A 22716-nucleotide genomic window follows, 5' to 3' on the forward strand; every position below is an offset into this window, starting at 1 on the left:
ACCTGTCTTTATTTACAGAAACATAATTATCTAGTAGAAAACCCAATGGAGGAGTTCCCGTCGTGGCGCAGTGGTTAACGAATCCGACTAGGAACCATGAGGTTGCGGGTTCGGTCCCTGCCCTTGCTCAGTGGGTTAACGATCTGGTGTTGCTGTGAGCTGTGGTGTAGGTTGCAGACGCGGCTCGGATCCCGCGTTGCTGTGGCTCTGGTGTAGGCCGGTGGCTACAGCTCCAATTAGACCCCTAGCCTGGGAACCTCCATATGCCGCGGGAGCGGCCCAAGAAATAGCTAAAAAACAAACAAAAAAAAACCAAAACCAAAAACAAAAACTAATACTGTGTACAATAATATCAAGAAAAGTGAAATACTTAGAAATCTGACAAAAGAATTATCTTTTTTTTCAGTGTAAAATTTATACACTGAAGGCTATAAAAACTGCTGACAGAAATTAATGGAGACATATATAAATGGACCTTGTTCATGGGTTGGAAGGCTAAATATAATTAACATGTTAATTCTTCCCAAATAGATCTGTAGATGTGATTCAATCCCAGTAGGCTCTTTTGTAGTAGGAACTGACCGATTCTAAAATTCACATGGGGGAGTTCCCGTTGTGGTGCAGTGGAAACGAATCTGACTAGGAACTATGAGGTTTCGGGTTCAATCGCTGGACTCGATCAGTGGGTTAGGGATCCAGAGTTGCCGTGAGCTGTGGTGTGGGTCGAAGATGCCACTGGGATCCCGCATTGCTGTGGCTCTGGTGTAGGCCGGCAGCTACAGCTCTGATTAGACCCCTAGCCTGGGAACCTCCATTTGCCACGGGAGCCGCCCTAGAAAAGGCAAAAAGACCAAAAACAAAATAAAATAAAATTCATATGGAGGAGTTCCCATTGTGGCACAGCAGAAACGAATCCAATTTGTATCCATGAGGATTCGGCTTCGATCCCTGGCCTCACTCAGTGGGTCAAGGATCCAGCATTGCCATGAGCTGTGGTGTAGGTCGCAGAGGCAGCATAGATCCTGCATTGCTTGGCTGCGGTGTAGGCCGGCAGCTGCAGCTCTAATTCGACCTCTAGGCTGAGAACTTCCATATGCCACGGGTGCGGCCCTAAAAAGCAAAAATTAAAATAAAATTCATATGGAAATGTAAAAGACCTAGAGTAGCCAAAGCAACTCTCCAAAAGAATAACAAAACTGCAGGGCTAATCGTAACTGATTTTAAGAATCATTGTAAAGCTTATTATTAATACAGCATGATATTGGTATATAGACAAATATATCAGTAGAAGAGAGAGGCCAGAAATCAATTCAAAATTATGTGGACAACTGGTTTTTTTCTTTCCATTGTGGTGCATAACTGATTTTTGAAAAAAGGCACAAAGCAATGCAGTGGAAGTAGGATAGCCTTTTCAACAAACAGTGCTGGGACAGTTGGATACCCATACCCAAAAGAATGAGCCTAGGAGTTCCCATTTTGGCTCAGTGGGTTAAGAACCTGACACAGGAGTTCCCGTCGTGGCGCAGTGGTTAACGAATCCGACTAGGAACCATGAGGTTGCAGGTTCGGTCCCTGCCCTTGCTCAGTGGGTTAAGGATCCGGCGTTGCCGTGAGCTGTGGTGTAGGTTGCAGACGTGGCTCGGATCCCGAGTTGCTGTGGCTCTGGCGTAGGCCGGTGGCTATGGCTCCAATTCGACCCCTAGCCTGGGAACCTCCATATGCCGCAGGGGCGGCCCAAGAAATAGCAAAAAAAAAAAAAAAAAAAAAAAAAAAAAAAGAACCTGACACAGTGTCCATGAGGATGTGGGCCGGATGCTTGGCTTGTTCAGTGGGTTAAGGATCCAGAGTTGCTGCAAGCTGAAGTATAGGTTGCAGATGCAGCTTGAATCCAGTGTTGCTGTGGCTGTGGTGTAGGCTGGCAGCTGCAATCCTGATTCGACACTTAGACTGGGAACTGCCATATGCCACAGGCGCAGCCATAAAAATAAATAGATAAATAAAAAGAAAAAATAGGAAAAAAAAAAAAGGGAGAAATGGGAATTCCCATTGTGGAGCAGTGGAAACAAATTCGACTAGGAACCATGAGGTTGCAGGTTCGATCCCTGGCCTTGCTCAATGGGTTAAGGACCTGGCGTTGTTGTGAGCTGTGGTGTACATTGCAGATGCGGCTCAGATCCGGCATTGCTGTGGCTGTGGCTGTGGCCAGCAGTTGTAGCTTCAATTCCACCCCTAGCCTGGGAACCTCCATATGCCGTGGGTGCGGCCCTAAAAAGACCAAAAAAAAAAAAAAGACAAAAAAAAGAAATTAATTATAGCAAAAAGAATAAAAAAGGATGAGCCTGGATCCATACCTCCCACCACTTCCAAAAATTAATTCAAAATGGGCCAAAGACCTAAATGTGTGTCTTAACCCGCTGAGCCAGGGCAGGAACTCCAATAGCTCATTTCTTTTCAGCGCTGAATAATATTCTATAATGGGTGTACCGAAGTTTATTTATCCATTCATCTACCGAAGGATCATCATGGTTGTTTCCAAGATTTAGCAATTATGAATAAAGCTGCTATAGACATCCATGTGCAGATTTTTGTGTGAACATAACTTTTCAGCTCCTTCGAGTAAATACTAAGGAGTGTGATTGCCAGATCATATGGTAAGAGTATGTTTAGTTTTACAAGAAATGGCCAGACTGTCTTCCAAAGTGGCTGTACCGTTTTGCATTCCCATCAGCAATGAATGAGAGTTCCTATCACTCCACGTCCTTACCAGCATGTGGTGATGTCAGTGTGTTGGGGTTTTGCCATTCTCATAGGTGTGTAATTGTTTCTCATTGTTGTCTTGTTTTTCTTTCTTTCTTTTTAGGGACACACCTGAGGCATACGCAAGTTCCTAGGCCAGGGGTCAAATTGGAACTGCAGTTGCAGGCGTCGCCAGAGCCATGGCAACACTGGATTTGAGTCGCATCTGCAACCTACACCTCAGCTTGCAGCAACGCCGAACCCTTAACACCAGCTACTTAATGAGCGAAAGCCAGGGATCAACCCGAATCCTCACAGAGACAAGGTCAGGTCCTTAACCCACTGAGCTATGACAGGAACTCCTCTTGTTTGGGGTTTTGTTTTTTTTTTTTTTTTTTTTTTTGCTTTTTAGGGCCACACCTGCAGCATATGAAAATTCCCAGGCTAGGGGTTGAAATGGAGCTACAGCTGCCGGCCTACACCACAGCCACAGCAACGCAGGATCCAAGCCGGGTCTGTGACCTACACTCCTACTATGCTGAATCCTTAACTCACTGAGCGAGGCCATGGATCAAACTTGCGTTCTCATGGATAGTCAGGTTCATTACCACTGAGCCACAACGGAAACTCCTGTCCTTCTCATCGTTACTCAAATGTCACCTTTGTAGTAAAGCCTTCCCTGGCCATCCTTTTTTTTTTTTTTTTGTCTTTTTAGGGCCGCACTCCTAGCATATGAAGGTTCCCAGGCTAGGGGTCTAATCAGAGCTACAGCTGCTGCACTGAGCTAGGCCAGGGATCGAACCCGCAACCTCATGGTTCCTAGTCGGATTCGTTTCCACTGCACCACAACGGGAACTCCCCTGGCCATCCTATGAATACTGTCACTTGCCCAATTTGGATCCCCTTTACCCTGCTATACTCCCCCCGCCACCATGGTTATTAGCACCTTCTAACATCCCACATAATTTATTTCTTATGCTCATTGTCTCTCAGCCCCACTGGAGTGTCAGCTCCACAAGGGCAAGGAGCTTTGTTTTGTCCATGGTTTTATCTCCAGTAGCTAGAATCATGCCTGGCATAGAGCAGGGACTCAATATTTGTCGAACGAGTTACCCTTTACTCTATGCCGGCATGCAGAGCGGTATGTAGCATACAGTAGGCGTTCAATAGATGCCTGTTGAATGAACTGGTGTGAAGACACAGTCCACTGTGCGTAGCTTTCCTCCATGCTACCTTAAACATGGAGGTTAAGAGGTCCCAGCGGAGGGGAAGCAATCCCTGGCTGAGGAAGCAACATCCGACGGGGAGAGCCTGGAGTTCTCTGGTAGCCTAGCGGTAAAGGATCGAGCACTGTCACTGTAGCAGCCCAAGTTCGATCCCTGGCCCAGGAACATCCACATGCTGCAGGTGTGGCCAAAAAGAAACAAAAAGTTGAAAAGAAATGAGGGGCAGGAGTTCCCGTTGTGACTCGGCAGGTTATGAATATGACTAGTACCCATGAGGATGCGGGTTCGGACCTTGGCCTCACCTAGTAGGTTAAGGATCTGGTGCTGCCATGTGCTGTGGTGTAGGTCATAGACTCGGCTCTGATCAGGTGTTGCTGTGGCTGTGGTGTAGGCAGGCAGCTACAGCTCCGTTTAGCCCCCTAGCCTGGGAACTTCCATATGCCATGGATGCAGCCCTAGAAGGAAGGAAGGAAGGAAGGAAGGAAGGAAGGAAGGAAGGAAGCAAAAGAAAAAGAAAGACAGAAAGAAAGAAAGAAAAGCCTACCTGTATTTATCTGCCACCAAGTTCAGCCCAATGCTATAGTCCCAATCACCTAAATAATTCACTTTTCTCTGAACGGCAAAGAAGCTGCTTCTGGTCTGTAGCCACACATTCCTGGCTCAGTGTCTGGAGAGTCTTTTCACAGGGGTAGTGCCCTGCCAGGGATGCTTCTGGAGAGTTGGCAGAAGAGGCAGATGCTTTTTCACCCCCATCTTGCTCAGTCCCTTTGATGTGGAAGAAGTTCGACGGGACAACTTGTACAGGTCACCGCCCCCGCCCGGCCCGTGAGGGGTCTGTGGAGAATTCACAGGCTCATGAAGCTGTTGCTGCAGTAACTGCTGCCCAAGGAACCACCTTGGCAGCAAGCGCAGCAGCCAAGGAGACTGCACAGACTCTGAAGGTCTGTAAAACCAAGTCTTTGTGCACAACAAACAAGTGGCAGATTGGGAAATCTTCCTGATAGTGTCTACGCTCCCTGGAATGCAAGGAGCCCTGTCCTCAAGCTGAGGGATCCGGGGTGAGGGCATCCTCTCTGGGGAAGCACAAAAAGCCCTGATGACCTGCCCTGGGGGACTAGGTGCTCTGCTGAGGGCTAGGTGTTCCCGATGCAGGGCCATATTCAAGGCGGGTCCTGGAGAAACATTAACTCCTGGAATCTGATGAAAGAGCTCTTTCAAGTGTCATGGCACACGGAGAAGATAGGGGGATTGTCTGAAACTGCCAAGTGATGCCATGTTGCAGGGCAGGTGCTGGGCACCAGAGCCATTCCCTGGGGAGTTTTACATCCTTCTCAAACCAGGCTGGCATTACCAAGACAGATTTATGATGATTTGGAGAAAGGAGAAGACCCTCTTGACTGGGTGAAGCACAGAAGAGTGTTAAGAAACTGACTCCTGGACCTGTCAAATTGAGAACCTCTACAATGTCCAATCCTTCCTAAGATTAAAAATACAACTCGGGAGTTCCTGTGATGGCGTGGCAGAAACAAATCTGACTAGGAACCATGAGGTTGCGGGTTCAGTCCCTGGCCTTGCTCAGTGGATTAAGGATCCGGTGTTGCCGTGAGCTGTGGTGTAGGTCGCAGACGTGGCTGGGACCTGGTGATGCTGTGGCTGTGGTGTAGGCCGGCAGCTGTAGCTCCAACTGGACCCCTAGCCTGGGAACCTTCATATGCCGGGAGTGCAGCCCTAGAAAAGACGAAAAGACAAAAAAAAAAAAAAGAAAGAAAAAAGAAAAAGAAAAAATACAGCTCAGAGTTCCCACTGTGGCACAATGGGATCAATGACATCCTGGGAGTGCTGGGCTGCAGGTTGGACCCCCCACCTGGCACAGTGGGTTAAGGATTCAGCATTGCCACAGCTGTGGCTTAGTTCGCAATTGCAGCTTGGATCTGATCCCTGGCCTGGGAGCTCCATATGCCGAGAGGCAGCCAAAAAAGAAGAAAAAAATACAACTCAGTCTGCAATCAGAATGATGATTCCAGAACTGGAGGAACTGGGGTTGGGGGTTCATCCTCCAGTATCTGACTTAACAACCCTGTCTGGCTAATCTTTTTTTTTTTCCTTTGGCCATGCCTACGGCATATGGAAGTTCCAGGGCCAGCAGCAGCGACCAGAGCCACACCAGTGACAATGCTGGATCCTTAAACTGCTGAGCCACCAGAGAACTCCTGTTTGGCTCATCTTGAAAACAGATGAGTTCTGGAATAAATTAGGGATGATAAAAAAAAGTAAATTAGTCTCTGCAAGCGTCCTTCCTATTGAGGTCACTATACTGGAAGGTTTTCTATTTTTTATTTTTTGTCTTTTTTGCCATTTCTTGGGCCGCTCCCACAGCACATAGAGGTTCCCAGGCTAGGGGTCCAGTCGGAGCTACAGCTGCCGGCCTACACCACGGCCACAGCAACGCCAGATCTGAGCCATGTCTGTGACCTACACCACAGCTCACAGCAACACCAGATCCTTAATCCATGGAGCAAGGCCAGGGATCAAACCTGCAACCTCATGGTTCCTAGTCGGATTTGTTAACCACTGAGCCATGACGGGAACTCCTGGAAGGTTTTCTAATCATCCCTTACCCTACTGGGCACATGGCCATTGATCTGGCTAACTTGGTGTCTTTCCATACCTACTCATTTTGGCTCACAATGGCAGTTGGCCTCTGCTTGGCAGGGACAGTAGCTTACCTTTGTTATCCTGCTCCAGGGGCAAGTATTCATTCAAATTCTCAAAATAAATAAAAGGAGTTTCTGTTGTGGCTCAGCACATTAAGAACCCGACTAGGCACAGTGGTTAACAAATCCGACTAGGAACCATGAGGTTGTGGGTTCGATCTCAGGTCTTGCTCAGTGGGTGAAGGATCCAGCATTGCCGTGAGCTATGGTATAGGTCTCAGATGCAACTCGGACCCCGAGTTGCTGTGGCTCTGGTGTAGGCTGGTGGCTACAGCTCCGATTCAACCCCTAGCCTGGGAACCTCCATATGTTGCGGGAGTGGCTCAAGAAAAGGCAAAAAGACAAAAAAAAACCAAAAAAAACCCAACTAGTATCCATGACGACTCGGGTTTGATCCCTGGCCTTGCTCAATGGGTTAAAATCCGACATTGCCGTGTGCTGTGGTGTAGGTCGGAGACACAACTTGGATCCCACAAGGCTGTGGCTGTGGCTGTGGCTGGCAGCTATAGCTCTGATTTGATCCTTAGCCTGGGAACATCCATATGCAGCAAATATGGACTCAAAAAGCGAAAGAAAAAAAAAAATTTCTCCACCACTGGGCTGTGTTCTGAAGCATGAGGACCTTATACCAGAAACTAGATGTAGCTTAAATACCACTAATTACATCATTGATTTAGTGATTGAGGATGATTTAGAAACAGCTGTGCCTAAAGCTCTGCCTGCCTTTGATTTTTTTTTTTCTTCCCTTGTTGATTTTGTATCTTAGGCCATTTAACAGGGAAAAGGAATCTCTGACAAAGGTTGACAATAACCTTTTTGAGAATCCAGTTACCTGGAGCAACCAGAGAAATTCCACCCGAGACAAGACAAAACATTTTTACCTTCAAACCAAAGTTTTGGGACTTTTGGGACAAACGGGGACCCTGGGATTCCTGGCTGCTCTGCAAAGTGGTGCTAACATCTCCATTCATAGCTCAGTATACCACTTTCGATCTGTTCATTTTACCAAGTCTTTGAGTTGTTTTTTTATTATATACATACTAACTTATGGTAAACACTGGGTTTGTTTCTAGCCTCCCTTCTGGTCCATCCAGCTGTGCCCTGTCCCTGCCCCAGGGCTGCACTGCAAGTGGAGGGCTGAATCATGACCTCCCCACCTTCGCGAAAGCTGGCTTTCACACTGTACGGGGTTGGTAAGGGCCAGCAGATGGGAGTGTGTCCACAGGTCAGTCTTCATCCGAGTCGCTGGGGCCCACATACTGGCAGATGGCATCATAGTGAAGCTCCACCACCTGATTTTCTCTCCGCAGCTGCACCAGCGCCCGGCTCCGCTCTCTGTCCCGTTCCAGCAGACGGCCCACCTAGGGTCAGGGCAGGTGGGGTCAGCAAAGCCAACCCAGACCCTGGGACATTGCGTGCACACCCCCACCCCCATTCCCCGTCTGGGACTCACCCTTCCAGCCCGTGGCCCCAGCACCACCATCACCCGGTGGCCCTCGACCTTGGGGACCAGGGTCTCCAGCATGTCTTCCCTCAGGCCTGCAGACAAAGAGAGGGGAGTGAAGCCCACAGCAAGGGCCAGCCCAGCCAAGGTCCTGTCAGAAGGGCCTTTCTTGGAGTTCCCGTTGTGGCACAGTGGTTAACAAATCCGACTAGGAACTGTGAGGTTGCGGGTTCGATCCCTGGCCCTGCTCAGTGGGTGAAGGATCCGGTGTTGCCGTGAGCTGTTGTGTGGGTTGCAGATGAAGCTTGGATTCCGAGTTGCTGTGGCGTCGGCCAGCAGCAACTGCTCCAATTGGACCCCTAGCCTGGGAACCTCCATATGGTGTGGGAGTGGCCCTAGAAAAAGCAAAAAAAAAAAAAACAAAAACCCAAAAACAACAACAACAAAAAAAAGAAGAGCCTTTGCTGTATTCCCTGGAGCCGCTCTGTACTTGTCAACAGATAGGAGTCTCCCACATTCATTTCACAGATGAGGAAACCTAAGGAGCAGATTCTGGCAATAGTTCTAATAAAGGGAGAATTTATCTCTGATGATGATAGTTGGGGGTGATCACAGACACCATTTACTGAGGGCACACTGTATGACCTGCCCTGCACGGGGAGCCCAAAACACTTTCCTGACAAGGCACCAGCACAAGAGGGAGAAACAGGTTATCTCCATATTAATGTTACCGACGGGGAAAGTGGGGCTCGGATAGTCACCATCACAGAAGCACCTAGGGTTGTGTTAGAAGATGCTGAGGCTTGCAAAAAAAAAAAAAACAAAAAACAAAACAAAAAAATACAAACTGTGGCAGTTCCCGTTGTGGCTCAGTGGTTAACAAACCCAACTAGTATCCATGAGGACGCGGGTTCAATCCCTGGCCTCGCTCAGTGAGTTGGGGATGCAGCATTGCCACGAGCTGTGGCGTAGGGCGCAGACGCAGCTCGGTTCCCGTGTTGCTATGGCTGTGGTGTAGGCTGGCAGCTATAGGTCCAATTTGACCCCTAGCCTGGAAGCTCCATATACCACAGGTGCGGCCCTAAAAAGACCAAAACAAAACAAAACAAACTCTGCCCAACCTCCCAGCCTTTGCCAGGGCCACGCTTGCCTAAGACAGCCCTCTGAATCAGCCTCCAGGATGATAATGACCCAATGGCCATCCCTAAGACTCACCTTCTAGGACCTGGCCCTCATCTGTCCGACACACACAGGTATCTGGGCTCAGGACATCTTCAACTGTCATCTGGGGAGAGGGTCGGGGATACATGAGGAAGTCAGACAGCTAAGGGGGCCGAGTCCCTGGGGGAGGATGCAGACGCAGGTGCGGGGCTCCCACCTTGGTATTGTAATACTGGCCACCCTTGTGCTGCTTGTCCACAAACCGCACGCGCAGGTCCCTGTGCAGCCAGTGCTGGCTCCTGGGGGCTGCTTTCTCACTCTTGGCCACAGGCCCATCTGGTCTGCGGGGAGGGGCCAACACCAGACTTAGCTCTCCACCAGAGGCACAGATGTTCCAGTTGCCCCACCTTCGCCGATGCTATGAAACCCACCCATGATGCCATTGCTAGTTCCTTCCAGACACCTGCCTTGCCTTGCCCTGGAAGCCTTCTCTGACTGCTGGAGCCTCCCCATAGCCCTGCCCCTGGCTCCCACCCGAGATACGCAGGGTCCCACCGGTCTGGAAGGTGTTTCCGCTTCCTCTCTGAGTCCTCCCGCCGGACGTGGAGGTCCTGATCCCGCAGGGCCTTCCAGGAGGAGGCTGTTCCATTCTGCCGCTCCGGGGAAGTTTGGCTCACCTGGCCTGTTCAAAGGGGTGTGGGAGGAGAACGAGGAAAGAGCCTCTCCCTCGCTGTCCTTCCAGGCCATGCCTCAGCTTCCAGCCAAAGTGCCCTCTCTCACCCCAAAGCCTTCGCCTGGGTTATCACAATGCTCTCCCCTTCCTCTGAACAGTCCCCGCGTCTTTTGGGAAGCTTTCCTCAACCACCCCAGCTAAGCCTGAAAGCGCGTCTCTGAGCCACCTGCTGGGAGTGGGAGAGGGAGTCCTGGAGAGCTGTTTGGCACCCCTCTCCCAATGTGCCCAGCTGACCCACCCTGCCGCCAGGCCTGGAATGCCTTCCTGCCCGCTGGGCCCTAGTCCTAGATGCTCTCAATCTCCAGCAAAAGAGAGGTTCACCACCCCAAAGAGACAAAGACCTCCCAAGGGTAGGAATTGGTTTCCACACCTGTTCCTTCCTCCTCAGAAAGAAGCTAAGGGGAAAAAAAAAAAAAGAAAGAAAGAAAGAGGCTAAAGACCCAGGGTTACTAGATCAACCTCTCTCTTCAATCACATTGAATAAGCCACTGTGTTCAGTCTCACCTCAGATCTCTGGGCTAATGATCTCTGACCTCGGATCTCTCACCCTTGCTCAGGAGACCACTGACCCTGGGCCCTCTGCAGATATCATCTCCACCCCCAAGACAGGCCTTACCACTCCCCCACTGCCGGAAGGCTTCTCCAGCCCCCCGCCCCCGCTAAGTAAGAGGCTCACTCACCGAGATCCAAGGAGTTCTTGTCAAACTCCTGCTGGGAGACAGGCCGCAGGCAGTACTCACTAACAGTCACCATGCGGCTCCCCACGGCCAGGCGGACCATGGCCCGAACATTGTCAGGATCAAGGCCTTCTATCTAAAGTGTTGCGGGAGAGAAGCGAGGCAGGGGTTGAGTGGTCTTGGCCCACGTTCCTAGGACCAAGCTGTCTACCCTTAACCTCCAAGAGGCCTGACCCCTGTGTCTCCCCCCGCAGACCGTGAAGCATGGATATATTTTAAGTAGCTAATCCTCAGGGACTTGTGATGGATGGCATTCTCTCCATTTTAGTTAGCAATTGACTGTTTTTTTTTTGTTTGTTTGTTTGTTTGTTTTGTCTTTTGTCTTTTTAGGGCCACACCTGGGGCATATGGAGGTTCCTAGGCTAGGGGTCTAATGGGAGCTGTAGCTGCCGGCCTACACCACAGCCACAGCAACGCTGGATCCTGACCCCACTGAGCAAGGCCAGGGATTGAACCCGCAACCTCATGGTTCCTTATGGTTCCTAGTTGGATTCGTTTCCACTGCGCCACAACGGAAACTCCCTCTCCGTTTTAGCTAGAAACTGAAGCTCAGAATGGCCCAGCGAGCAGTCCTGAGTAACTGAGTGAGGAGGAGGATCAGGCAGGCCTGAAAGACAAGGACTTCTGGCCTTTCTACCCTAAACCCAATTCTTCCTCCTGCTGATGGTCACAAAAGTCTTTCCTCTGCCTGTCTTGGGCTCCACGCACATCTTGGTTCCTTACCTTTTTTCTTTTTAATGCCCCACCCGTGGCATATGGAAGTTCCCAGGCTAGGAGTCCAATTGGAGCTGCAGCTGCTGGCCTATGCCACAGCCACAGCCACACCAGATCCAAGCCATGTCTGCGACTTACACTGCAGCATGTGGCAATGCTGGATCTTTGACCCACTGAGTGAGGCTGCGATTGCACCCCCATCGTCACGGACACTATGTCGGGTTCTTAACCTGCTGAGCCACAGTGGGAACGCAGGTTCCTTACCTTTCCATAAAGGCCTCGATGAGGGCCAGAAAGAACCACCACAGCTCCTCCAGGCACCAGTCCTCGAGGCTGGTCTTCCTTATCTTTCTCTCGTTCCTCATCTGGCCTTGGCAGGCGGTGGGGGCTGGAGGGGGCCAGGGCCTGGACCTCAGTCAGGTTGGCACCCAGCCCTAACCCCTTGGGCCTCAGTGAGTTGACACGGGGCTTCACCACTCTGCAGGGAGCACAGAATATGGGCTTGTTGGAGGGGGAGATGCATCAGTCTTCAGTGCCCTGTTTCCCACCCCTACCCTCGACCACTGCCCAAGTCCCACCCTATCAGCATGTTCAAGAACATCCTTCCTGGAGTTCCTGTCTTGGCTCAGTGGAAACGAAATCCAACGAGCCTCCATGAGGACACAGGTTCAGTCCCTGGCCTCGCTCAGTTGGGTTAAGGATCCCGCATTGCTGTGAGCTGTGGTGTAGGTCGCAGATGTGGTTTGGATCCTAGCTGGCCAGCAGCTATAACTCCGATTCGACCCCAAGACCGGGAACCTCCATATGCCACAGGCGCAGCCCTAGAAAGATTTAAAAAGAAAAGAACATCCTTTCTAATCTCACATTAGGACTATTCCTGACCTACAGAAATGGCAATTTCATTTGGTTCAACCTAAAAACATGCTATTACAAAGTAGCTACAGAGGAATCTGTGGCAGATCCCAATAACCAAGTACAGTAATGTTTCTACAGGGAAAATCACATGATTATTCACACCAAGCAGGAGTAGAGCATAAAATGCTCAACTGTCAATCCAGGTCACCTTTGGCTGCCAAATGTTCTATGAAAAAAAAAAGTTTGTTTTTCAGAACTCTTTGGGGTTTACAACTGCTGAGAAGGGGTCCTAAGTCCATGTGATAATGATAATAGCAAATGTTTAGTCGATGCTTATCTGGGACCAGGGCCTACCCTAACTGCTTTACATATATAATTTCACTTAACTCTAACAACAGACCCAGGCAGTCCAGTCCTGTTATTATCCCCATTTTTCAGATGAGAAAGCTGATGCCCAGAGAGGCAATCTTTCTTTCTTTATTAATTTTATTTTATTTTTTTAAAGGACACACCTGCGGCATATGGAAGTTCCCAGGCTAGGGGTCAAATCAGAGCTACAGCTGCCGGCCTACACCACAGCCACAGCAACACAGGATCCGAGCTGCGTCTGTGACCTACACCACAGCTCACGGCAATGCTGAAGCCTTAACCCACTGAGCAAGGCCAGGGATCGAATCTGCATCCTCACGGCTACTAGTCAGGTTCATTACTGCTGAGCTACAGCAGGAACTCCCCAGAGAGGCAATCTTTAGATAATGGCATCTTATTATGGGGGGGGGGTTCTTTTTCTTTCCCTTTTTGGCCAGCCCATGGCATATAGAGCACCTGGGCCAGGGATCAGATCCCAGCTGCAGTCTCGACCCACACCACAGCTGCAGCAACAGTGGATCTCCCACCCACTGTGCCTGGCTGGAGATTGACTCCATGTCCCAGCGCTCCCAAGAAGCCACTGATCCCATTGCACCATAGCGGGAATTCCTCATTGAGGAGTTCTGAAGGGCAAATAGGAGGTTGAAACAGTAGTGGAAGGGGCTGCTGAAATACTTAGGTTGGTCATGTACCCTCTCCCTGCCTGGATGGTTCTGGGTGGGCAGTAACCATGGGGGTCTGTTCCTGTCTGTTGTCCCCCTGCCCCTACCCTAGAACTCACTGATTGAAGGTGCGGCCAATGCCCTCGCCGGGTTTCCAGCCCATGCCCCGCAGCATGGCCAGCCCATAGGCCTCCACAGGGACTGCCTCGTAATCAGCCTCCTCCGGCACCTATGGGTTTAGGCAGAGGAAGGACAGTCAGGCTTGGCTTACAGTGGGCCCTCTGAAGTGTACTTGCTATCACTCACTGGGTGACCCTCGAGGCATCTTTTCCAGTTAGCTCAAAGGTTGACTTCTGATTTCTTCTTACCATCCCTCATTTTACTTCTCCCTGTTCAGTCCCTGGGCAAATAGTTATAAAGCCCCTATTCTGCGCCAGCTATGTTCTAGGTGCCAAGGATAACACGGTGAAAAAAAAGATGAAACTCCTTCCCTTGTGTGGCTTATGTTCTAGTGGAGACACAATAAATGAAATATATAAAACATGCGAAGTCACATGAAAAAAATTTAGCACATTAAGGGGATGCAGAGGGATAGAGATGGGAGTGTCACTGAGTTGATATTTGAGCTGAAACCAGAAGGAGATGACAGAGGGAGCCCGGAGCATACGATGTGATCACTCCAGAAAGAACCGTAAGAGCAAAGGCCCTAAGGCAGGTCAAGATCTGCTATGTGTGTAGAGGATCAGGAAAAGTCAATCTGACTGAAACAGATGTGGAGGCAGAGAGGGGTAGTAAGAGATTCATCAGGAGAGCTGGGTGGGAGCCCCAGTAGGGTGGCAGCCACAAGGGGACCAGTGAGGAAGCGACTGCAACAGTCTGGATGAGCAGGTGGCTCAGACCAAAGTGGTGGTAGGGGTGATGGTGAGAAGGGGTCAGGTTCTTGATGTATTTTGAAAAGGGAGATGGCAGGGTTTTGCCAATAAGATTGTATACGAGGTACGGAAATAATGCAGGAAGTCAAGGGTGACTCTAAGGGTTTTGGACTAAGTGAGAGGAGGGACGGACGGAACTGTGATCAGTTGAGATGTGGAAGGCTCTGAGGAGGGAAAATTAGAGAAAGGAGGCCAAAGCTGGAACAGCTTTGAGAATGAAGGTCTTCTTTTTTTTTTTTCTTTTAAATGAAAGGAACCAGAGGATGTCTGAGGCTGATGAGCACAGTTCAATCGAAAGAGAAGGTGCTTTGGGGCTGTAGGAGAGCTAGGACCCAAAGAAGCACGGCAGAAAAATGATGAATGAAGAGGTGACGAGTAGGGTCCATGGGAAGAAAGACAGACTTGGCAACTTCTGTGGACATACTGCTCACCTCTCCTGCTCTTACCTGCCATCACCATTCCCTCGAGTCTTGATATGCCCTCCAGACACATCACACGTTGTCTCTGATGGACACGCATGGTGGATTGCCTGCCACCAGGCCACTGTCCGGGTCATTGCTGCCATTAAGAGCACTCACTGTGCTCTTCCCTCTCTCTCTAAACCCTACCTTGTCCTTCCTGGCCTAACTCCTACCACTCTGGCCTGAGTCTCCGTCACCTCTAGCCTGGACTGCTGGTCTCCTTGCCTCCACCTCCGCTAACTAGGCTGCTCTATTCATAGCAGCGAGAGAGATGGTCAAACCGCAAGCCTTGTCCCTTCTCTGCTCCAGAGCCCTCCCCTGGCTTGCATCCCACTCAAGAGTTAAAGCGGAAGTCCTCCCCATGGCCCACTTCTGACCTCCTCTGCTACCCTACCCCCCTCACTCATTCCACTCCAGCTCCTTTGGTCTTCTTGGCGTCCCTCAAACACTTCAGGCGGAGTCCACCCTCAGCATCTTTACATTTCCTGTTCCCTTTGCTCCTCGTCTCCTTTAGATAATCCCAGAATCCAAGTCCTTTTTCAAACCTGAGTATCTGGATTCATCTGTTAATGCTTCCAAAAAGGATGGAAGGAGGAAGGGAGAGGCAGGCCTCTAGTACACATACACACAGACTTTTCCTGCTGGGGGCAGGGAGGCGAGCCTGGCAGACAGGGCAATGAGAGACTGGGGAAGGAGGGAGTCGAGGGGCCAGCTCACTGTCTCAGCCCGGGGTTCGCTGTCTGCCCCTTGCCCAGGATGCGCTGGGGTGCATCCTTTCTGGATCATGGGGATAGCGAGCGTGGGGTCGACACCCGCATTCTCTCTCTCCTCCAGGGACTTCTTGGATTCTGAGGAAGAATGGGAGGGAGCAATGAGGTCCCACCCTATCCTTCCATTTCCCTCCCCTTCTTCCTTCAGGAGGGGAAGGCAAAGGCGGAATCGCTCACCCTCGATGATCTCCTTCACAGCCTGGGACAGCATCCCATCTGCCAAGACCTCAGGAAGTGTGGATGGCCCAGGGGCCTGGGTGGTTGGCTGCCTGCGGTGGCCATTCTTGATCAAAGGGATGACAAGCTCCGTGGGGGCTTCTGAAGGCTTCACACTGATGTGGACACAGAGGAGTAAAGTTGGGAGAGGAGCATGATCAGTGGGTTCTGAGCCACACCCCTTCATTCAGAGGAAACAGAAGAGCCAAACTCAGCCCTCTAGCCCCATAGACCTTCTCCCTTCTGGCTCTCCTGTTAAAACCTCTGGTGGTGCCTTCTTTGGATTCTTTCCCCCACTCCCAACTCTTAAATATCAGTGCCTTCCAGGGACCAGCACTCAGTTCTGGACATTCTGTTCATCCTAAGACCCATTTCCGTGGCTTCCACAATGACCTGCAAATCATCATCTGCAGCCCAGACCCTCTCCCCAGCTCCACACTCCACAGCAGCCTCCTGGAGGGTTGATTCCACCTCCCTCACAACTCTCTTTTCTGAATTAAGCTGATGATGGCCTTCCTCAATCTGAATCTGCCCCTCCATCCTGTTCCGCATATCGGAGAAGCCCCGCCGCCTCAACTGGGACATTAGGGATCCTGTCGTTCTCCCCTCCTTTCCTTCTTTTAGAACGTAAGTTGCTCAGGGCCCCCAAGTCCTAAAGACACTCGCTCTCAGGAATACATCCTCTCCTCTCGAACGCCACGGCCTACTTCCCCACATCTGCTACTAACTCCCGCCTTCACGCCTCCACGAATTCCCTCAGGCTCTGCCTCAGGCTTTCCATGCCGCTGTCACCAACACAATCAACTCAGATTCCAACCTCCCGCAGGCACCCACTGCACCGGTTTCCAAGGAATGAAAGACCCAGCGCTTCACCTCTGCAGCTCCCTCCCTTCAACGGTCTTCAAGAAATCCTTCTCCTCCGGAGCCGCGTCTCCTGCCAAGCGTTTCCGGTTGGACGTCCGACTGAAGCTGAATGAAACTGGGGCGGTGGAGGATCCCGCCGGCCGCAAAACACCATCTTTGGCGTCCGCCATCTTGCTCCACTTCCCAGGCCGGCGCACTGCCTGCTGGGAAGGTTAGTTTGCTCTCACTTTGCCGCGGACCTGACCACGATTGCTAGAACTACCTTTCCCATGAAACACTGCGGCACAGGAAGGCAAAAGAAGATAGGGGCCATAGGAAGTAATTGCCGCTCTTTTCACCTCACAGGAACGCCCGACGCCAAGCATAGAGGGAAATGTAGTTCTTGAGGAAGGTAGGTGCAGTAGAAGCTGAGTTCATTCTTGACAGTTCCTTCGTGTAGGGGTCTCAACGCCTACTGTGCGCACGTTACTGTGTCCCACTGATGTGGGAAGGGTACGTGAAATAAGTTATTAACAAAAGAAAAGAAAAAAAACCCAACAACCCTGGGAGTTCCGGTTGTTGCTCAGCAGGTTAAGAATCCCACTAGTATACATGAGGAAGAGGGTTTGATCCCTGGACCTGCTCAGTGGATTAAGGATCCGGCAGTGGCCGTGAGCTGTGGTGTAGGTCGCAGATGCAGCTCGGACCTGGCGTTGCTGTGGCTGTGGCCTAAGCCGGCAGCTGCAGCTTTGATTAGACCCCTACCCTGGGAACTTGCATATGCTGCAAGTGCGGCTGTAAAGCAAAAAGAGGTATAGAAAGAAAGAAAGAAAAAGGAAGAGAGGGAGGAAGAAAAAAGAGGAGTTCCCGTGGTGGCAGCGTTAAGGAAACCGATTAGTATCCATGCGAAGAGGCAGGCTTGAATCCCGCATTGCTGTAGCTGTGGCTTACAGCTGGACCCCTAGCCTGGGAACCTCCATATGCCGCGGGTGCGGCCCTAAAAGGACAAAAGACAAAAAAAATGTTTTGTTTTTTTGTCTTTTCTAGGAGCTGTAAGCGCCAGCCTATGCCACAGCCACAGCAACGCCAGATCAGAGCCACGTCTGCAACCTACACCACAGCTCACAGCAATGCTGGATCCTTAACCCACTGAGCAAGGCCAGTGATGGAACCCGAAACCTCATGGTTCACTAGTCAGATTCGTTAACCACTGCACCACGACAGGAACTCCAAAAAAAATGTTTTTTAAAACAGTACAGAGAGTCCCTAAACACTTATGTCTTCTTTGCCGCACCGGTGGTATATGGAAGTTCCTGGAGCTGCAGCTGCGAACTGAGCCTGAGATTGAACCCACACCTCTGAAGCAACTCGAACTGCTACATTCAGATTCTTAACCCACGGTGCCAGGGCGGGAACTCCCTTCTTTGTCTTTCATGACCTTCATTTTTTCTTTTTTTTTTTTGGCTGGTGTGGCGCCCCTGGCAAATAGAAGTTCCCAGGCCAGGGACTGAACCCTCACCACTACAGTGACCGAGCAACAGCAGTGGCAATGTGGGATCCTTAAACCACTGAGCCTCTAGGGAACTCTGACCTTACATTTTTGAAAACTACGGTTCAGTTATTTTGTAGAATATCCTTCAATTTGGGCTTGTCTGATGATTTCTCACGATTAGGCTGAGGTTATGGGTTATGGGCAAGAAAGCCACAAATGTGGCAGTTCCCGTTGTGGCTCAGTGGAAATGAATTTGATTAGTGTCCACGAGGACGCAAGTTCGATCCCTGGCCTTGCTTAGTGGGTTAGGGATCCAGTGTTGCCATGAGCTGTGGTGTAGGTTGCAGACTCGGCTTGGATCCAGTGTTGCTGTGGCTGTGGCCTAGGCCAGCGGCTACAGCTCTGATTTGACCCCTAGCCTGGCAATCTCCATATGCCATGGGTGTGGCCCTAAGAAGATAAAAAAAAAAAATGCCAGAAATGTAATGTGCCCTTCTTATCCTAACAGAGGATTCATGACATTGTCCTATTACTAATGATGTAAGTATTGCCTGGAAGGCAAACCGCCATGGCTGAAATGATACCCATTTCCTGAAGCAGCGACCTGAGGGTCCCAGGCTAGGAGTCAAACTAGAGCTGCAGCTGCTGGCCTATGCCACAGCCACAGCAACATGGTATCCGGGCCACATCTGTGACCTGTGCTGCACCTTGTAGCAATGTCCGATCCTTAACCCACTGAGCAAGGCCAGGGATCAAACACACATACTCATGGACACTATGTCAGGTCCTTAACCCATTGAGCCACAATAGGAACTCCCCTGCAGTTGTAGTCTTAACTCACTGTACCATAGTGGGAACACCCCAAAATTTGGGTTTTAAAAAAGTAATATATATAGTGAGTTCCCGTGGCTCAGTGGTAATGAACCCGACTAGTATCCATGAGGTTGCAGGTTTGATCCCTGGCCCCACTCAGTTGCCATGAGCTGTGGTGTGGGTCCCAAATGTGGCTCAGATCCCACATTACTGGGCTGTGGTGAAGGGCGGAAGCTGCAACTCTGATTCGACCCCTAGCCTGGTAACTTCCATATGCTGCAAGTGTGGCCCATCAAAAAGGGGGAAAAAAGTAATATATATGAAAGCTATAGGGACAATGTGCTCAATATACTATAAAAGGCAAGCATCCCCCCCCAACTGAAAAATGGGCAAGAATATAATTAGGTGGTCCACAAAATGGGAAGTGCAAATAGACATGAAGCACGTGTGAAAATTCTCAACCTCACTAATAATGAAAGCAATGCAAATAAATAAATAATGAAATGTTCTTCATTTAACTCATGGGTAAAGACCCCAAGCAAAAAAGTGCAAACACTTCTATGGTATGTTCTCTATGCCAGTTGCACATCTAAGCATTCCTTTCGTTCTCCAAAGGATTCGGTAAGGTAGGAACTTTTTTTTTTTTTTTGTCTTTTGTCCTTTGAGGGCTGCACCCGCCGCACATGGAGGTTCCAAGGCTAGGGGTCCAATCGGAGCTACAGCTGCTGGCCTACATCACAGCCACAGCAATGCCAGATCAGAGCCATGTCTGCGACCTACACCATAGCTCACAGCAACGCTGGATCCTTAACCCACTGAGTGAGGCCAGGGATTGAACCCGCAACCTCATCGTTCCTAGTCGGATTCGTTACCGCTGCACCAGGATGGGAACTGCAGGTAGGGGCTATTTTAAAATCCATTTTTACAGATAAGAGAACTTTGGTCCAGAGAGCCTAACTGGGCCGAGATCTAAAATAGTAAGTACTATGGATGATGCCCAGAGTTATTAAAGATGGAAGAAAATGGGGGAATTGTCCTGCTGCCGAGCAGGTTAAAGATCTGGTGTTGTCACTGCACCAGCTTGGGTCGCTGCTATACTTTGGGTTCAGTCCCTGTCCTGGGAATTTCCTCATGCTGCCAGTGCAGCCCCAAAAGAAAAATAAGAAAAAAATGGGCACATTCATACACTGCTGATAAGGGCATAAATTGACTCAATGTTTATCGGGGGCAGTATAATAATATATATACCCCTTCCCTGATGCGATAACTCCATTTCTAAGAATGGATCTGAAGGAAAGAATGGAAAATTGGGGCAGGATGTTCTGTATGATAATGAGTGAATGTTAGTTATACTTTGGGTGTTTTTGTTTTTTTTTTTAGGGCTGCACTCGCGGCATATGGAAGTTCCTAGGCTAGGGGTCGAACTGGACCTGCAGCTGCCGGCCTATGCCACATCCACAGCAACCCAGGATGCCAGCCACGGCTGTGACCTGCACCAGAGCTCACAACAACTCCGGATCCTTAACCCAGTGAGTGAGGCCAGGGATCGAACCCACATCCTCATGGATACTAGTCAGGTAACTTGAGCCAAGAGGGAACTGTTATACTTTGATTACAGATGTTTTAAAATTCTTCATGGCTCAACAAGGAACAATAGTTACAATATTTCATTAAATAGAAAAATCAGGAGTTCCCATCCTGGCTTGGTGGAAATGAATCTGACTAACATCCATGAGGACACAGGTTCCATCCCTAGCCTTGCTCAGTGGGTAAAGGATCCAGCGTTGCCATGAGCTGTGGTGTAGGTCGCAGATGCAGCTCCTATCTGGCGTTGCTGTGGCCGTGGCATAGGCCAGCAGCTACAGCTCTGATTCTACCCCTAGCCTGGAAACCTCCATACCATATGCCCTGGGTGTGGCCGTAAAAGAAAAAAAAAAAAAAGGTGGAAAAGAAAAATCAGTTTGAAGTGTAGGTAGGGGATTTCTGGGAAATTAATAATATTCTCTATTTATTTATTTAGCTTTTTAAGGCCGCACTCGAGGCATATGGAAGTTCCCAGATTAGGGGTCAAAACGGAGCTACAACTGCGGCGAGCCTCGTCCTCCCAACTCACAGTCACTCGCTGGCCCCACCCAGGGCACTAACTAACAATCCCAGGCCCGCCCCCCTAGAACCCGGCTCCGCTCCGACCACGCCCTCTGGACGCCCCGCCCCTGTCACGCACCCTCCTTGGGGCGCAGGCGCAAAGTGGCGCCCGCCCTGCGTACCAGCGCCGCCACGTCCGCCGCAGCTCGGGCAGCCAGGGGGCGCGCGTCCAGCCGCGCCAGCCGCTCCCGGGCGCTGGGGCCCGCGCGCGGAGGAAGGCCACCGCCTGGCGAACGGAAAGGGCAGATCAACGCCCACCTTCAGTCTCAGCGAGCCCTCACGCCCCCCGATGGCCGAAGACCTAGAGTGGCCATCAAGATCCCGGAGACCCGGGACCACTCTTCCACAGTTGCGAAGGTCACCGACTGTCCCTCTCTTGCCCGTGGACCCCGCCTGCCCCCAAGATATCTCTGGACTTAGCTGTTTAACCCCAGTATTCCTGGACCCCTCCGAACACCCTGTGGGTATCTCTGGAGGTTTCCTACTGCCCCCTCCCCCAACTGCCGCCAGAATCCCAGATCCCAAACTCTTCCCCGCCAGCATCGAGAAGGATCCCGACTCTCCCAGAGGTCCCGACAGAACACGGTCCGGCCCCCTGTGGCCCCGGCACCCCCGGTTCCCCTCTAGATAGCCTAGGTAACCCTGCCGGCCCACGTAGCCCCGGATTGCCCCTTCCCATATCCTCGCAGGGCCCTGCCTAACCCTCCGGAAGCCACCACAGACCCTGCCCGAGTGCCCAGGTGTGTCCAGTGACCCCGGGCAGACCCCCTCCTGCACCTCTCCCCGGACCCTCCTGAGAGCCCCCGGGTCTGGTGCACCGCTTCGCAGCGCGGGTGCGGGTAGGGGGCCCAGAGCCCAGCCCGGGTCGCTGGGGCCCTGCCCTCTACCGCCGCCGCCGCCGCCGCCGCCGCCGCCGCCCCTTGGGCGCCAGGGCTGCCTTGTTTACCACCTGTCAGAAGGAAAAGGTGACGAGCAGACAGGCGGGGCGAGGGCTGGCAGGGACGCGTCCACTCGCTCCCGTTCGCCCCGTACCTCCTCCGCTCCCCCTAGGGTCTGTGGCGCCCCCCGCGCGCGGCTCCATGACCTGTGCTCGGCCCGCTGGACGCACGGACGCCAGCGGCGTGTTGGGAGCGCCTGGGCGAGCTCACCTGGCCGCCTGCCCGGGCCTGGACGCGGCTGAGGCCGGCCGGTCCCGTGCTCAGGCGCCCCAAGCAGCGCGGTGACCTACCTGGCGGCCCGCAAGGAGGCCTGGCCCAGGGAGGGAGCCCGCGCGAGCCCTTGGCCTCGCTCTGCCGCAAGGCGCTGCCCCTCTTTCCCAGCACCGTGGGAAACCTCTTTTCCACCCCGGGGATGTCGTCATTCCACGTGGGAGAGGGGGACGTCGAGGCCCAGAGACGTTCAGGGCCCCTCCTGCGTTCTGACAACTGGAAACTGGATGCGGACCCCGAACCCACGTTACCCAGGGTATTCTGCAGCCTCCAGCAGAGCTTTGCACATCGTAGGCACTCAGTAAATTTGCGGGGAATGTGGGGCTGGGGGGGAAGGGTGACCTCGGAGGCTTGGGGGACCACGGGAGGGAGGCGTCAGGGCCCTGAGCATGATAGGGTTGGGGGATTCCAAAGGTAGGGAAGGGTGGGTCTCCTGGAGAGTGGAGGGACAGTAGGGGGCTGGACTCGAGGAGGCTTTCAAGGCA

General features: G+C 51.4%; 1 protein-coding gene across 2 annotated transcripts; it reads right to left on the minus strand.

Moving 5' to 3' along the window:
- Positions 1–7672: 7672 nt before the first annotated feature.
- Positions 7673–22145, minus strand: GPKOW (G-patch domain and KOW motifs). 2 transcript variants are annotated; one of them, XM_047765063.1, is made up of 12 exons: positions 22056–22145; positions 16604–16794; positions 15692–15846; positions 15462–15592; positions 13471–13580; positions 11730–11943; positions 10695–10827; positions 9837–9963; positions 9499–9622; positions 9336–9405; positions 8130–8215; positions 7673–8037 (listed from the first exon to the last, which is right to left on the minus strand). In XM_047765063.1, exons 2-12 carry the CDS (start codon positions 16762–16764, stop codon positions 7903–7905), a joined length of 1446 nt encoding a protein of 481 aa, XP_047621019.1. In that variant the 5' UTR covers positions 16765–16794; positions 22056–22145; the 3' UTR covers positions 7673–7902. The 2 variants fall into 2 exon arrangements, with proteins under 2 accessions (XP_047621019.1, XP_047621020.1); XM_047765064.1 differs by having other exon boundaries at positions 16604–16797; positions 22056–22144.
- Positions 22146–22716: the final 571 nt, after the last annotated feature.

The sequence above is a fragment of the Phacochoerus africanus genome, chromosome X (assembly GCF_016906955.1).
Source record: "Phacochoerus africanus isolate WHEZ1 chromosome X, ROS_Pafr_v1, whole genome shotgun sequence".
Lineage (NCBI taxonomy): Eukaryota > Metazoa > Chordata > Mammalia > Artiodactyla > Suidae > Phacochoerus > Phacochoerus africanus.

What these genes read in the sequence shown, in the direction of transcription:
- GPKOW (XM_047765063.1), bottom strand. Translation starts at nt 16,764, where the DNA reads ATGGCGGACGCCAAAGATGGTGTTTTGCGGCCGGCGGGATCCTCCACC. An exon ending in ATTGGCCGCACCTTCAATCA is followed by an intron (nt 11,944 to 13,470) that starts GTGAGTTCTAGG and finishes TGCTCCCTGCAG; the next exon opens with AGTGGTGAAGCCCCGTGTCA. An exon ending in CAAGAACTCCTTGGATCTCG is followed by an intron (nt 9,964 to 10,694) that starts GTGAGTGAGCCT and finishes CCCTTTGAACAG; the next exon opens with GCCAGGTGAGCCAAACTTCC.